General features: G+C 39.4%; 1 protein-coding gene across 2 annotated transcripts in view; it reads left to right on the top strand.

Annotated features, from left to right (window-relative positions):
- Positions 1 to 5,094, top strand: part of pik3r2 (phosphoinositide-3-kinase, regulatory subunit 2 (beta)) — a 28,451-nt gene extending 23,357 nt beyond the window's left edge. For both annotated transcript variants that reach the window (XM_084368849.1, XM_084368850.1), the window contains exons 6-16: positions 1,146 to 1,356; positions 1,496 to 1,581; positions 1,841 to 1,943; positions 2,116 to 2,214; positions 2,425 to 2,605; positions 2,773 to 2,892; positions 3,086 to 3,228; positions 3,399 to 3,575; positions 3,692 to 3,763; positions 3,889 to 4,059; positions 4,177 to 5,094. In XM_084368849.1, coding sequence (XP_084224975.1) covers positions 1,146 to 1,356; positions 1,496 to 1,581; positions 1,841 to 1,943; positions 2,116 to 2,214; positions 2,425 to 2,605; positions 2,773 to 2,892; positions 3,086 to 3,228; positions 3,399 to 3,575; positions 3,692 to 3,763; positions 3,889 to 4,059; positions 4,177 to 4,384 — 1,571 coding nt within the window. In that variant the 3' untranslated portion in view covers positions 4,385 to 5,094. The remainder of the gene's footprint in view (positions 1 to 1,145; positions 1,357 to 1,495; positions 1,582 to 1,840; positions 1,944 to 2,115; positions 2,215 to 2,424; positions 2,606 to 2,772; positions 2,893 to 3,085; positions 3,229 to 3,398; positions 3,576 to 3,691; positions 3,764 to 3,888; positions 4,060 to 4,176) is intronic.
- The last annotated feature ends 8,836 nt before the right edge of the window (positions 5,095 to 13,930 follow it).

The following is a 13,930-nucleotide window of genomic DNA, read 5'->3' as shown; positions in this document are numbered from 1 at the left end:
CTTTGATTGTCTGACAGAAGGAAACATGGCACTGATATTATCATGTGGCCTCAGTGTGTGGCGAAATATGGTAGGAAAATCAATCAATCCTCGAATTCAAACAGTAAAGGGACATGGAGTGTGTCACAAGAACGTGGACACATCAACTACATTACCATACGACCAAATCATAACTTTTGCAAGAAAAATAAAAATTAAAGCGATTACATGTTTTCTGTCATGGATACTTCATCTCGAGCGAGATTCAAGTCCCTGCAAGATGATGTTACTTAAAAAATACATTTTAAGCATGAACTCAAACCAGTGGCGCCTGGCACTTTTGAAAAATATGCATTTATCAATCTACAAACCCATGGTATGCTGTGGGAAATGGTCTGCAGTAATGCAAAGCACACACAATTTGCAGTTAATGGGCTTAAACATATAAAACCACCAGTATGGTCCTTTGAAAGTCAAACCAAAGTTATTTAATGCTCAATCTCTACTCTATGTTTTTCTGACTGAGCTAGGTCTAATAGTATAATATAATATATAGAAAATAACACTTACTAACAATAATTCTTCAATTTAGCTCATCTGTGCTTGGAAGGGGTGAAATAATCGTTTAATTGGTTTAAGAAAAGGTTTTTTGGCTCATTAGTAGAAAAATGAGTGATTTTATGCAGTGAAGACACAAAGAAGATTTTGTTTCTCAGAAACGAGCTGCGTGCTGCTGATGTTGTGTCAGTGGATAGAAAGGCACCTTTCATAGTTTCAATAACTTTAATTTAAGTAAAAGAATTGCATGAGGCCTACTCTGAGGCTTATTTGCAGCTGATCGAGGTCAATCGCATGTCAACGATTAGAAAATAGGGTCAAGTGTCGGGTGAGGATGAGCTCACTGAGGTATGCCAGAAATGCTCCAGCTGATTCTCCTCTGCACAAAGGGACATTATGATTTAATTTCAGATAGATGCTTGAGGTATTCACAGAAACATGCACTGACCCCCTTTCTCTGTTGATTATGCATTGGACTTTCAGATGCAGACTAATTTTGCATAATTTTCTTATCTTTAACATCTGGACTCTCCTCCAACTCTCCTCGTGTGGTTAAATGGTATCAGTAGTTTATATCCTCTTCATGTTTATTTGAATACCTCCTCTAGATGGCGCAGTCGCTGGAAGCCATGACAGAGAGGTGAGCCTGGTCCTGGAGAGCTCCACCACCGTCCCTCTTCATCACCGTCTCACCCTGCAGTTCCTCCTGACACACCTGTCCAAGGTCACCCAGGCCCAGGCCAGCAACGGCCTGGACACACACACGTTGGGACAAATATTTGGACCGTTGCTGATACAGACAGGCCCGTCGACGTTGTGGTACGTTTGCTTGATGGCTGGTTGGTTGTGAAGTTGAAGAATTGTGCATCTTCTGTGAAGCGCTAGGCTAGGCTAACATGTCAAATTGGGAGTCTCAGCTATGTGTTAACATAGTGTCATTGAACTGATTGATTTGCAGGTTGCCTTTGGATGAGGAGTTCCCTGCTCTTGTGGTGGAGAGGCTGCTGATAGAAAGAACTGTAGAGCAAGACCTCACTCCTCCAGGTAAGTTGTTCTTAGTAAGGCTGAACCTTGTTTATGTTATAGTATAGTATTTTTATATGCAGTATAATGTTGGTTTTGTGGGCTTTAATACACTATAAGGTATTTGTGTTATTCTTCCTAAAACTTTCTTAGACTTCTAGCAATGGTTTTAGCAGTTTCCAAGGAGTTTGTGTGTTAAGTGACTGTTTGTATCCCTGCCGTTATTGCCAAATGCTTACAATGGAGATCTTTGTGTGTTTATGTTTGTGTCTGTTTCCAGTTCTTCCAGCAAAGCCAGTTAAGTCAAAAATGGCACCATCAGCCATGACGGACACGAGCGGCCTGCTGAACGATGCTGAGTGGTACTGGGGAGAAATCTCCAGGTAAATTCTGAAAATAGATTATTACTGTTGAATTAGAGTTAATAAGTAGTTCATTGTGTTCAATACCAATCCACTTTACATCAGACAGCATCTTATCTTATTATTATGTTATATTGCAGCTGGTCACAGTTAGTGTTCATGAAGTAAATGCTACATGTCATCATATTTGCAGAGAGGAGGTGAATGAGAAGCTGCGAGACACTCCAGATGGCACCTTTCTGGTCCGAGATGCCTCCAGTAAGCTGGAGGGCGAGTACACTCTCACCCTCAGGTAAAGCAACACTTCTAGTTTAAGGTTTTTTGTGTGCAGTATTGACAGACTGTCTCCCACACCACATTTGAATCAACTGAATAGTACTATAGACATAAAAAAAAAAGAAAAAGTGACATTTAATAGTAGCAAACTAGACCTTTTATTCATGTAAGTACAGCTAAACATCCTCTGATTTTCTTGTCTTTTCTCGTTTGTCTCCCTCTGCAGGAAAGGGGGGAACAACAAGCTAATAAAGATTTACCACAGAGATGGGAGGTACGGCTTCTCTGAGCCTCTTACCTTCCTGACTGTAGTAGAGCTCATCCATCACTACCGCCACGAGTCTCTGGCCCAATACAACGCCAAACTGGACACCAAGCTTCTCTACCCTGTTTCCAAATACCAACAGGTTGGTGATGCAGTTTGTTGATTGTTGAGTCTACAAAGTGACATCATAAACTTTATGTCCTCACATTCAACTACAAGATAAATCCCTCTGCAAGCGTCTTGTGTTTCTTTGTTTTATTCATCAAAGTTGTGTTTTTTTTGCTCTTATCTGCATTTTGCACGGCTCAGCTGGTGAAGGAGAACAGTATAGAGGAAGTGGGAGAGCAGCTGAAGGTATATCATGAGCAGTACCAGGAGAAGAGCCGCGAGTACGACTCCCTGTATGAGGAGTACACACGCACCTCACAGGTACAACACAGGGACCCATTTAAGTTACCCAAATATTAGAGTAAGACAGTATGCATCCACCCATCTGTTACCTTACCAGAGTGTCTTGACCAGAGTTTTAACAACAGATATGGGTGATATCATTATCTAAAGATAAAATGATATCGGACAAAACATTAAATGGACAGTCACAGTCTGTCCCTCTTTTCCACAGGAGCTGCAGATGAAACGCACAGCCATCGAGGCCTTCAATGAGACCATCAAGATCTTCGAGGAGCAGTGTGAGACTCAGGAGCGCTACAGCAGAGAGTCTCTGGAACGATTCCAACGGGAGGGCAACGAAAAAGAGATCCAAAAGTAAAATAACATTTTTGTACTTGATATTCTTAAAAATCCTGGTTTAATTCAACTGCAAAAGCAAGACAGTGTCAGTTCAAAGCAGTGAGATGAAACGGATTAATTCAATTTCTTTCACCGACCTCACTTAAGACATTCGTAGACCTAATTTTGTCATTGTGTCAATTCAGGATCCAGAGCAACTCGGAGCGTTTGAAGTCTCGTGTGAAGGAGATCCACGACAGCAAGCGTAAGCTGGAGCAGGACCTGAGACAGCAGGTCACCGACAACAGAGAGATCGACAAGAAGATGAACAGCCTCAAGCCGGATCTCATGCAGCTCCGCAAAATCAGAGACCAGTACTTGATGTAAGGAGAACACATTTAGGATTTCTGATTTTTAGGACTCTGATTTCACTGTAGAGAATGTGTGTTACGTAAAAAGTAATTGTCAGCATTAAATCTGTGGCGTTCTGGCTTTGCAGATGGCTGACACAGAAGGGGACAAGACAGAAGAAGATTAACGAATGGCTGGGCATAAAGAATGACGCTGATGAGTGAGTGTTTGAGACGAAGTACCAGCTCAGCAACTTGTGCTGCGATGACTGGGTGTTGGAGTATCTCCACCTGTAATTTAGAGAGTGTTTTGTTTCTGATCAAGTGTCTGCTGTTCTACTTCCAGCTCCTACTCACTAGAGGAGGATGAGGGCTCGCCCCACCATGATGAGTGTACCTGGTATGTGGGTGACATCAAACGCACCCAGGCTGAAGAAATGCTGAGAGGCAAATGTGACGGGACCTTCCTCATCCGTGAGAGCCAATCACAGAAAGGCTCGTACGCCTGCTCTGTAGTGTAAGTTCTGTTTGTGCTTGTTTGGGAAGGTTCTTGTTATTTTTGTGCGATCACGTATTTCGTGATTTGAAGACTATGTCGAGCATCTTTAAAAATTACCTCTGTCCTTCTTTACAGTGTGGAGGGTGATACCAAGCACTGCGTCATCTACAAGACAGCCACAGGTTACGGATTCGCCGAGCCCTACAATCTGTACTCATCCCTCAAAGACCTGGTGCTCCACTACAAAAACGTCTCCTTGGTCCAACACAACGACCAGCTGAATGTAAACCTAGCATACCCAGTCCTGGCCCGCTCTCAGAACCAGAACCAGCACCCCAGATGAATCATCCACCAGCAGTGTCGGACGCCAACCATGGTGGGAAAACGAAAATTTCACTCATACTTATTCGGGAAAGGATGAACCTCTGAACAATGCTTCTTCTTGTTTAAGTGGCGGTAAAAAATAGACTCAAGAGCCACGATGTAAAATCCATAGGTTTTTTTGGCTGGAGACTGGTGCTAATTTCCTACACAAACCCCAGTCCAGCAAAGAGCACTCCTTGCTAACAGCATAACTTCAAAATAAGCACACTATTACCAGTAATGAATCACTGTACAGTTAGCCTGGCTGATGCGGTGAGTTTTACCTTAGCCAGCCATGACTCTACAGTGTCAGTTATGGAAAAAAAAAAGTGTGAAATTCACAAAGATAAAGAGAAAAACTAAAAGAAGACAAAATAAGCACACAAAAAAACTGTTGTTTTTCATCATCATGGAAAAGAGGAGAAAAACCAGATGGAGGGATGATGGGAAAATTTACAGGAGGCGCTTTTGTTTTTGTTTTGCCTTGAACACGTGATAACTGTCCATAGACAAAGGCCTGAACCGTCATCTCCGAGACTGCCTGCGAACTCTCCATCGACAAAAGCCTGAGCTGTCATCCACCGCAAGGACTGGCTTGGCTGAACTAGGCTGCTCGCTTCACACCTAAAGGCGGCTGAGAAAAAAATTGGGTGGGTGTAGTCACTGGGGCTGAGAGGGGAGGGGAGGGGAGGATGTGGGAGGGAATGGGAGAGAAATTGCTAGGGGTTGATGCTTTTTAGCAGTTGATTGAATTTAAAGCTTGCTTAAGTGCCATAGTAATAGCTTTGAATGACCACAAGCCTGTGTCATGAGAACGAGGAGACACGTAGAAAGAAGGATGGAGGGAGCGAGCGGCTGTCGACATAGACGAAGCTACAGCTTTAAAAGATACACACATATAGGTATATTTTTTATGAGATGATCTTTATTTCCAGCTGCTTTGGCTTGTCGCTCTCTCTCTGTGGGCCTCCTTTTGAATCGACGAGGTACAACATACAGTAAAATGAAAACTGTATTACAGGATAGAAAACACATGGTACATATTTGGGGTATTGTGAATATAGAACGACTTCTTAATCACAATACGCCAGATGGAGAAGTACATTGATAAATGCAGCTCCACATTATTCAGGTTTCCCTCTAAATGGAAATAGTGGAAAGAATCCTGCATCAAACGTCTCTTTGTTTCACTTCTTCCTTCTTTTTTCATCCTCTTTAATACTGTAGCACCCGTAGCCATTGACTAATGGCATAACTGTTAGTGCTCCTCTTACGTGTCTTCTTTCTATACGCTTAAGACACTCGCAGAGCATTGATCTATGTGATTATTGTATCTTCGGTACTGTATTTGCCTCGTCTCTAGTTAGATTAGACTGTTTTAGCGGTACAATGTCTTTGCAGATGTTTATTGTTGTTTTTTTGATTCAGATTTACTCACGGTACTTCCTGCTTACGGCCCTCGCGCTCGACTGTTTGTTTCATCACAAGCTTGACTCACAGAGCTGTAGAACATTGATGTACAAAAAAAAAAAGAAAGAAAGAAAGCAGTAATATAACTCGTGTACAGTATATTTCAGACACACATGCAGTCATTGTATGTGACCTTATACAGTTTCATGGCTGTGTTTCTTTATGTTTTCAGAATATTTGCTATGCTCTTAGATTCCGTTTAAGGATGCACAGTATCCAGCTAATGTGAGCCAAATGAAGGATGTCTTTTCATGTAGCAAGAAAGAAAAGAAAAAAAAGAACCAGTCCTTTTTGCCATAAAGCGTGGCCTCTGTGGTCTGAGAGATTATCTAGTACAGTATGCATGGAGTCCTTCATTTGGGTTGTTGTTTTTTGTTTTTTACTTGGCACCAGTTGTACTTTTTGCAGTGCATTTACAGTATGATGTGTGGTAGTACAGTACTATGCACAACACAGTCGTATGTGGATAATAATAAGTTTAAGATTTACAGTTCTCCTATCAGTTCCCTCCCTCTGTTCTGTGCTGTGGCAGTGAATGTCTCCTTGTTTTTCCCTCGTGTTCATTCGGCATGAGGTAAAGATTGTACCATCTTTGTTCTATGTCACTTTAAAAGCACAGGTCAATTTTCTGGAGGCAGGGTTATTCAGTTATACTCGCGTGGTGGTCGATGAAAAAGAAGAGAGTCGTCACATGATGCCTCTTTTAAATTTGATTTACATAATTGATTTCTTTAGGATGAATGAATATGAATAATCTCTCAAAATTCTTACATATACAGGACTCAGATTGCCAAAAAGAAAAAGAGTATTTTTGTAGAGAGGCAGTCCAACATTATTGGCAGTTGGAAGTTTTAGAAAAAAAAAGGTGCACTGCTTTTAAAGGTTGCACATTTTTGTTGAGGAGAGATAGAAATTGAAGTTTTATTCCAAATTGAGATACTCATGTGAGTCAATTATGAGTTCATATCAAATTTATGTTTAAATCTTCCAACAATGGTTTTGGTATTTCTGTTTATGAAATGTTGATTCACAAATTTCAGGTAGCAACATTTTATCCAAACAGACCGATCCCACTCTTATGTGAAACTCAACTCGACCTGAAAAGAAACCTAAAAATCGAGACATCAGTTTGATTTCAGTCAGGACGAATCAACTGTACTGTACTTTGCACAGTTCTTGGCAAGTAGAAAATCCCAAGAATTAAACTAGAGGTGACGGCGGTGCTTGTGATTAGAGGGCTATACAAACATGTGAGTGAGAAAGATTAGAAGTGCCTTTAGTCATTGTGATGAGCTCGTCTTCTCCTCCTCGTCAATGGAGCGCTGCTCTACAAGACGGTGCCACCGCCACCATACGCTGTGCCCCATCGTTCACACATTTGCCATTTATCGAAGACTAAAAGGGTATCTGGCAAATGAGCATAGTTGTGTGTGATTGTGTGTGTCTGTGTGTGTGTGTTAGAGCAAGTCTGAGCATGTTCTAGATAAAAGAGTGACAGATTTTAGTCGTGCCTCTTTGTTGTTACATCTATAGTTGTTACATATTCCTTCTTTCTATGGTGGGGGCTGTACAGTAGCTTGGTGCTTTCTCTCACTGTGCACCAAAGCTAGATTTCTTTGGTGTCTTTTTCTTTTTTTTATTTGTCTGGTATATTTTTGAATAAAACTCAGATAAGATAGAAATGTGAACCGTACACATCCCAGCCCAGTTGTTTGAAGCTCATTTGATAAGCTCTCAAGTTAATGCATGCAGCATTTCTTCAGTGTTTCGTATTAAGAGTCAGTTCCTTTGTCAACGGGCAATCTGGTTGAGTCATCCGCCACTGCTGACGCATCCTTTTATCATCCAGTTTGTTGGACCAACACTTTTGTGACTGCACTTTTTTCTGTTCCACACACTCGGAGTAGTGTGTCTAACGCCCAACAACCATTCAACTCACAGACAGTGGTGAAGCTCAGTTGTCAATAGTGTTTTTACTTGATAGTTTTAAGGTCTTTCCATACAGTATATCAGGAGTGATTGACGATTTTCTTTATGATATAGTATACAGTGTACAGTATATGCTTTTTGTTGTTTTTGCGGTCAACAACTGTCCTGTAATTCTGATGCTTTTGACTGATTGTGTTCATGATAGAGTTAGTTTTAGTATGTGGTCTGATTAAACTCTGTATTACTTATCAAAACAACTTTAAGGAGAGCTGCTGGCTCATTATGCAATTTGTGTCCACACAGCAAAACTGTCCAACTTAACAAGACGGATAACATTCATTTTCCTAAAAGGTCGGTTCACCCAAATTACAGAAAGATATTTTCTTTTACTTATTTCCAGTGGTATCCATGCATGCAGATATATTCCTGAAGAAATAGTCCCTAAGAGAAGTGTTCACTGTGAGGTCTGTAGATTATCCAGAGTAACTGGATTTCAAATGTAATTTTTCAATTTATTAGCAGTACAAACAAAATTCTGTTGACCTCCATTGTACTCATGAGGCGACAGAAATTTCAAATATGGATATATTTTAACCTGTGGCTTCCCAGGTTAAAGGCTCAGCACATTAAAGTGAAATTAAATGCATAGCTAGATACTACTAAGTGAAAGTGAAAACTTGCATCTGGGTTTTTGAGGGGGAATTTGGGTAAACCAGCCACAAACAAAGATCTCTTTGAAAGTCATGTCAATGGAGCGAGTTAATCCCAAAAGCATTCTGCTTCACTTTAAGCAGTTTTCTTAAAAAAAAAAAGAAAAATAGAAAAGTTGAACTGAATATCTTCCTGCATCACTTGTTAAGATGAACATTTTTGCGGTGTAGGTGAACACTTTCATCTGCCATAAATGCCATGTTAATCACAGATGATTAATAGCTAGAAGCAATGCAACTTCAGTAGCAATGAAACAGCGAGAAACGGGCAGAAGATGAAGATTTTATTGCGCTTTGACTTAGAGTCGAGACTTTAATCCCAGTTTTGGTATATATACTCTGAAACTCAAAGCTTTCATCCTGCTCATTAGTTAGATATGCATCTGTGTCGGAGCTTCTTGAAAAACATTTTTTCTATACGACGAATGATCATTCGAGGAATGAAATATTTTTTCATCGGCTTTGGTACACTGTAAATGATATTTGTTGAACTGGCCTCACACACAAAGCACATCTTTCGCTGACTACAAAGAAAGACATATATTTGGTGTCTGTTAAGGTTTGAAGAATGAGAGACATACTAGAGAATAATATTTTGAAATATATACTTAGATTTCTATATTTTTGGATGATGTAATTCTGATTTGGACTGTGCTTGAAACAAATCAGAAGGAGGCTTCGATGTGAACACGATGTTTAGACTTGCTCCACGGCTGCTTTTGTATCCGAGCAGTTATTGAAACGCAAGCATTTTATTTTGTTTGTTACTAATCAGCTGCAGTGAGCTTCATCATGATCAGCAACGAACTTTGTGGTCACAGTTGATCAACATAATCTATTACGCATGATTATCAGGTGCATTCAGAGGATGAAGCAAGCTTATGTACATGTGTTAATATTTACAGAGCTGAGTCTATATGTTAAATGCAGTCTTGGCTGCTTTGCATTTATTAAATATTAGAGAGGAGTTGTTTCTTTTTTTTTGTTTTGATTGAACTTGAGAATCTGTTTTGTCATTTGGAAGATTCTGGGTTTTGTGAGTAGACTTGAGTGTTAAAGTTGCACCACAAAAGATACACTTAGGATGCTGCTGCAGAGACCCACCACTGACGCTGCATCTTACCACTGCGTCGTCCTTTGGTTGATCTCTGCGGACGCTGAAGGGTTTTTTGTTAGTTTTTCTGGCCTGGACTTACACACAAACAGGCAGGAAAAAGGTAAAATCTGTTTTAAAAAAGGTACAAGACTCAACGGTTCATGATCACTCCTTTGTACACGGAACAATGATGGCATTAGAAAGTGTTCTTTTATGGTGTCTGAGTGTGTTTTTTTATTTTTTATTTTTTTTATTTGGCTTTTTAAAAAAGCTGATAGATTTGTCTGTCCAGTGTTGGTTATTTTTGTTTGTTTGTTTATATCTGTTAATGATAACCTTACAGAGCCTATAAAGAAAAAAATAAGCTAGCTTGAAATTTTTTCCTCCATACAGAAAAAAAAAAAAGAAATACAAATGTTTACAATATGTAATTAACCAAATAGTAAATATGCGTTTGAAAATCAATCTGTCTGTCCCTCAAAGTGGCTGTGATAGATTGATTTATATTTCATTATTTCCTGTCATTTTAAACTTGAAAATGTTATGACTGCTTGTTCTGTTTTCTCTGTTCCGGTTCGTTCCTTTTGTTTTTTTAAAACTTACAAGAACAGTGCTCCCTCACTTTCAAAATAATAACTCAACAGGATAGTTCAACAAGATGAATTGTTCCATACTACACAGGTATTCATCAGTCTTTGTCATTCTTTACCTGCTGACTACTTCACCTTACACTGAGCCTTGTATATGCAGGACTGAATCCTAACTTGAGACGCTGTCGCATCTTTTGCTGTTTATTTTATGTACAGTACGGTAGATTTCTGGTGTTTCTCAGTTCAAAGAATTTATGGAGGGTGATACCCACATGTTGTGAATAACAGTCAAAACACGCCACTTGGTGAACATGCTTGAGTACAGTTTTAGTACATAAACAAAGTTGGAAATTCAGGAATAACTATCAAGAGGCATCCTGTTCTTGATTTTGCACTACAGAGCAAATTATACTCAAATGGAAAGCTGAATCAGTTGGTTGACTAATTTTTAAGACCAAAATGTATCCACTAGTCTCAGCTTGTGTGTGATTTCCATTTCAATATGATGACATTAACAGCTGCACTTTCATTTCCCTTTATTCTGCCTGTATCCGATCTCCTCACATCATTACTTCTCAGTGAAAGGTTGCCATTTGTGTGATTATTCTGATGGAAATGTTGTAGTATTTTTCACTGGTGTACAGTAGTTCATATTCAAGACCCAACTCTGCACGTTGGAGACCAGACTGGCAGCGATCCATTTGGCAACGACCAGGACAATATTACAGAGCAGCAACAATTTAAAACATGTATTTTTACACTAATAACGAGGCCATGTCCTGTCTCCGTAGCTCTACCATGTTGCCCAACAAGTTGCCTCATGTATCGCTGCCTCAGCAGCAGCAACAGGTTCTTAATGCATAGCAAACAATGATGTGGTTTTCTCTTTCTTTCAAAAACGATGAATGGAAATGCATGGGGCAGTCAGATAAAGCTACTCTACACCAAAGTGCAATTGAACTCAGAGGGAGCACTGTTGTTTCAGCCAGTAGAGGCCTATTGGTTGAGATGTGCCCAACCCCCTATGCACGAAAAAGACGGTTACTCTTCTTCTCTTCTCTTGTGTTATCCTCCCTCCGTTGGTCTGTCTTGATTCAGATACGACATTTCTTTCTTTCTCTCTTGTGTACAGCTTGCTTCAGAGTTGTGTTTGTCCTCAGACAGGTACTCTTTCATCTGTACGGTTCTTTCTTTAGGCTGATGCAATGATTTTAAAAAGACAATAAAAGATATATGAAATGAACTTTACGGTGCTCTGGTATTTATTTTGATGTGTTTTTCTCCTTTGTTTTATGATTATGAGCATTATATCATCACCTCGTCACACTTTCACATACTCATATTTTCATGTCCTAGTTATGCTCTGGGCGACTGTGCTGGGGTTAAACATGATGGCATCCCTCATGGGATCCCTTATGTGGATAACAATATTTTCAATAATATTTACAACTAGAGAAGGCAAGTCCTGAAGAACTTGCGGTTGTGAATGCTCCCTGATGAGAAGCTGACGCCAAATGCGGATTGCTGGCGTTGAAAACTTTGAATAATGTCCAGAATATATGAAATATGTTGAATATTTTAAGGTTTTTGAAGAGCTGACACCAAATGTGGATTGCCGGTGTTGAAAACTTTGAATAATGTCCAGAATAACTAAAAACTGTGAAATAATTTAGGGTTTGTTGAAAAGCTAAGGTCAAACTGAATTGGTGGCTTGAATTTATTTGAAGTCTCGTCTGAAGACAATGAAGCTTCCTAATAGTTGGGTGAGAATGAAGGATTAAAAATAGAATATAAGCTGTGAGCCAAACAGGAGTATGAAGAGATGTTACAGTGAGAATGGATCAAATACTCTGAATGGGACTGAAAAGTTAAATAAATGTCAATGTGTCAGTGATTGGGAACATTTCAATATTTAGATGGAGATTCTGGCTTGAATGAATGAAAAGATAATAGTTAAATATAGTTGAAATGTTGGGAAATATACTCTGTAATACACTGGGTGTAGTAAACTGACTCATTGATAAATCTGTCTCTCTCTGTGTTGGACCAGTTGATCTTGGTTGCCACAGTGACGGTAACCAGGGTGGTCGCGGCAACGGACTGTGGGAGTTGATTTAATAGTGATTTCTGCTGAGGTTCACCTCACATTAACATGCTTCTCCCTCCAAAACAGTAACTGCTATCACTCAAATAATGATATGGTCGAAACTATGAGAGTCTTGTCAACATTTTGTGAAATTTTTGTGTGTGTGTGGTCAAAAATGTGTCTTCTGGAGCAGTTCAGAAAAGTGGATGTGTTTGCCTGCCTCCAGATTTTTTTCCTATCAATTACATGGGACTTGATGCGGCAGTTGGTCGGTGTTGCTTTCAGTTAAACGCCCACTGAGCCAAGAGTTTTTGTCCGATTGGCTCCAGAGAACCACTCTAGCGACCGGCACGAATTTTCCTACAAGCTGATGTGGTTATTTTTCTGCTGGAGTGAAAATTGTGGATGCAAGCGCGAGTTGAAGACGAGATTTTCTGAATTTTTTTGAGGTGCTTCCCACTCTGTCAGTTGGCTCCTCCACTCTGGCTCTCAACATTCCACCCCATACACACCAATGCAAAAATCTGAAACTGCCTGAAAAGTTACCGATGTTTGAACTGCGACTGTGCAAAAAGTATGAATGCTGTGAGAAAGATGAATACAAGATTGAAAGTAGACAAATAGTTGAATATTTTAGAGTTTGAATGGAGTTTCTATCTTGAAGTGTGAATGACTAGATGAGTTTTGAAAATGCTTGAAAAAGTGTGAAATTTGAGATTTTTTGAACATTCCGTAATCTGCTTGAATGGGAAAAAATGGCCGGAAAACGCTGAATATCTCGGAAACTATGAATGATATGAATGAGAAAAATAGACGCGGTCGATTCCCAATTGAGATGAATATTTTGGTTTTTGAATGGAGTGAATACGTTGAAAAATGTTGAAGGAGTTAAGGGCCAAACTTTCTGACCCGGAAGATATAATAATAAAAATAAAAACTAGAGAAGGCAAGTCCTGAAGAACTTGCGGTTGTGAATGCACCCTGCTGAGAAGCTGACGCCAAATGCGGATTGCTGGCGTTGAAAACTTTGAATAATGTCCAGAATATATGAAATATGTTGAATATTTTAAGGTTTTTGAAGAGCTGATGCTAAATGCGGATTGCTGGTGTTGAAAACTTTGAATAATGTCCAGAATATATGAAATATGTTGAATATTTTAAGGTTTTTGAAGAGCTGACGCCAAACGCGGATTGCTGGCGTTGAAAACTTTGAATAATGTCCAGTATATATGAAATATGTTGAATATTTTAAGGTTTTTGAAGAGCTGAAACCAAATGTGGATTGCCGGCATTGAAAACTTTGAATAATGTCCAGAATATCTAAAAACTGTGAAATAATTTAGGGTTTGTTGAAAAGCTAAGGCCAAACTGAATTGGTGGCTTGAATTTATTTGAAGTCTCGTCTGAAGACAATGAAGCTTCCTAATAGTTGGGTGAGAATGAAGGATTAAAAATAGAATATAAGCTGTGAGCCAAACAGGAGTATGAAGAGATGTTACAGTGAGAATGGATCAAATACTCTGAATGGGACTGAAACGTTAAATAAATGTCAATGTGTCAGTGATTGGGAACATTTCAATATTTAGATGGAGATTCTGGCTTGAAAGAATGAAAAGATAATAGTTAAATATAGTTGAAATGTTGG

This window comes from Pagrus pagrus (genome assembly GCF_965226575.1).
Source record: "Pagrus pagrus genome assembly, chromosome: 12".
NCBI lineage: Eukaryota > Metazoa > Chordata > Actinopteri > Spariformes > Sparidae > Pagrus > Pagrus pagrus.
This window is presented reverse-complemented; position numbering and strand designations above follow the sequence as displayed.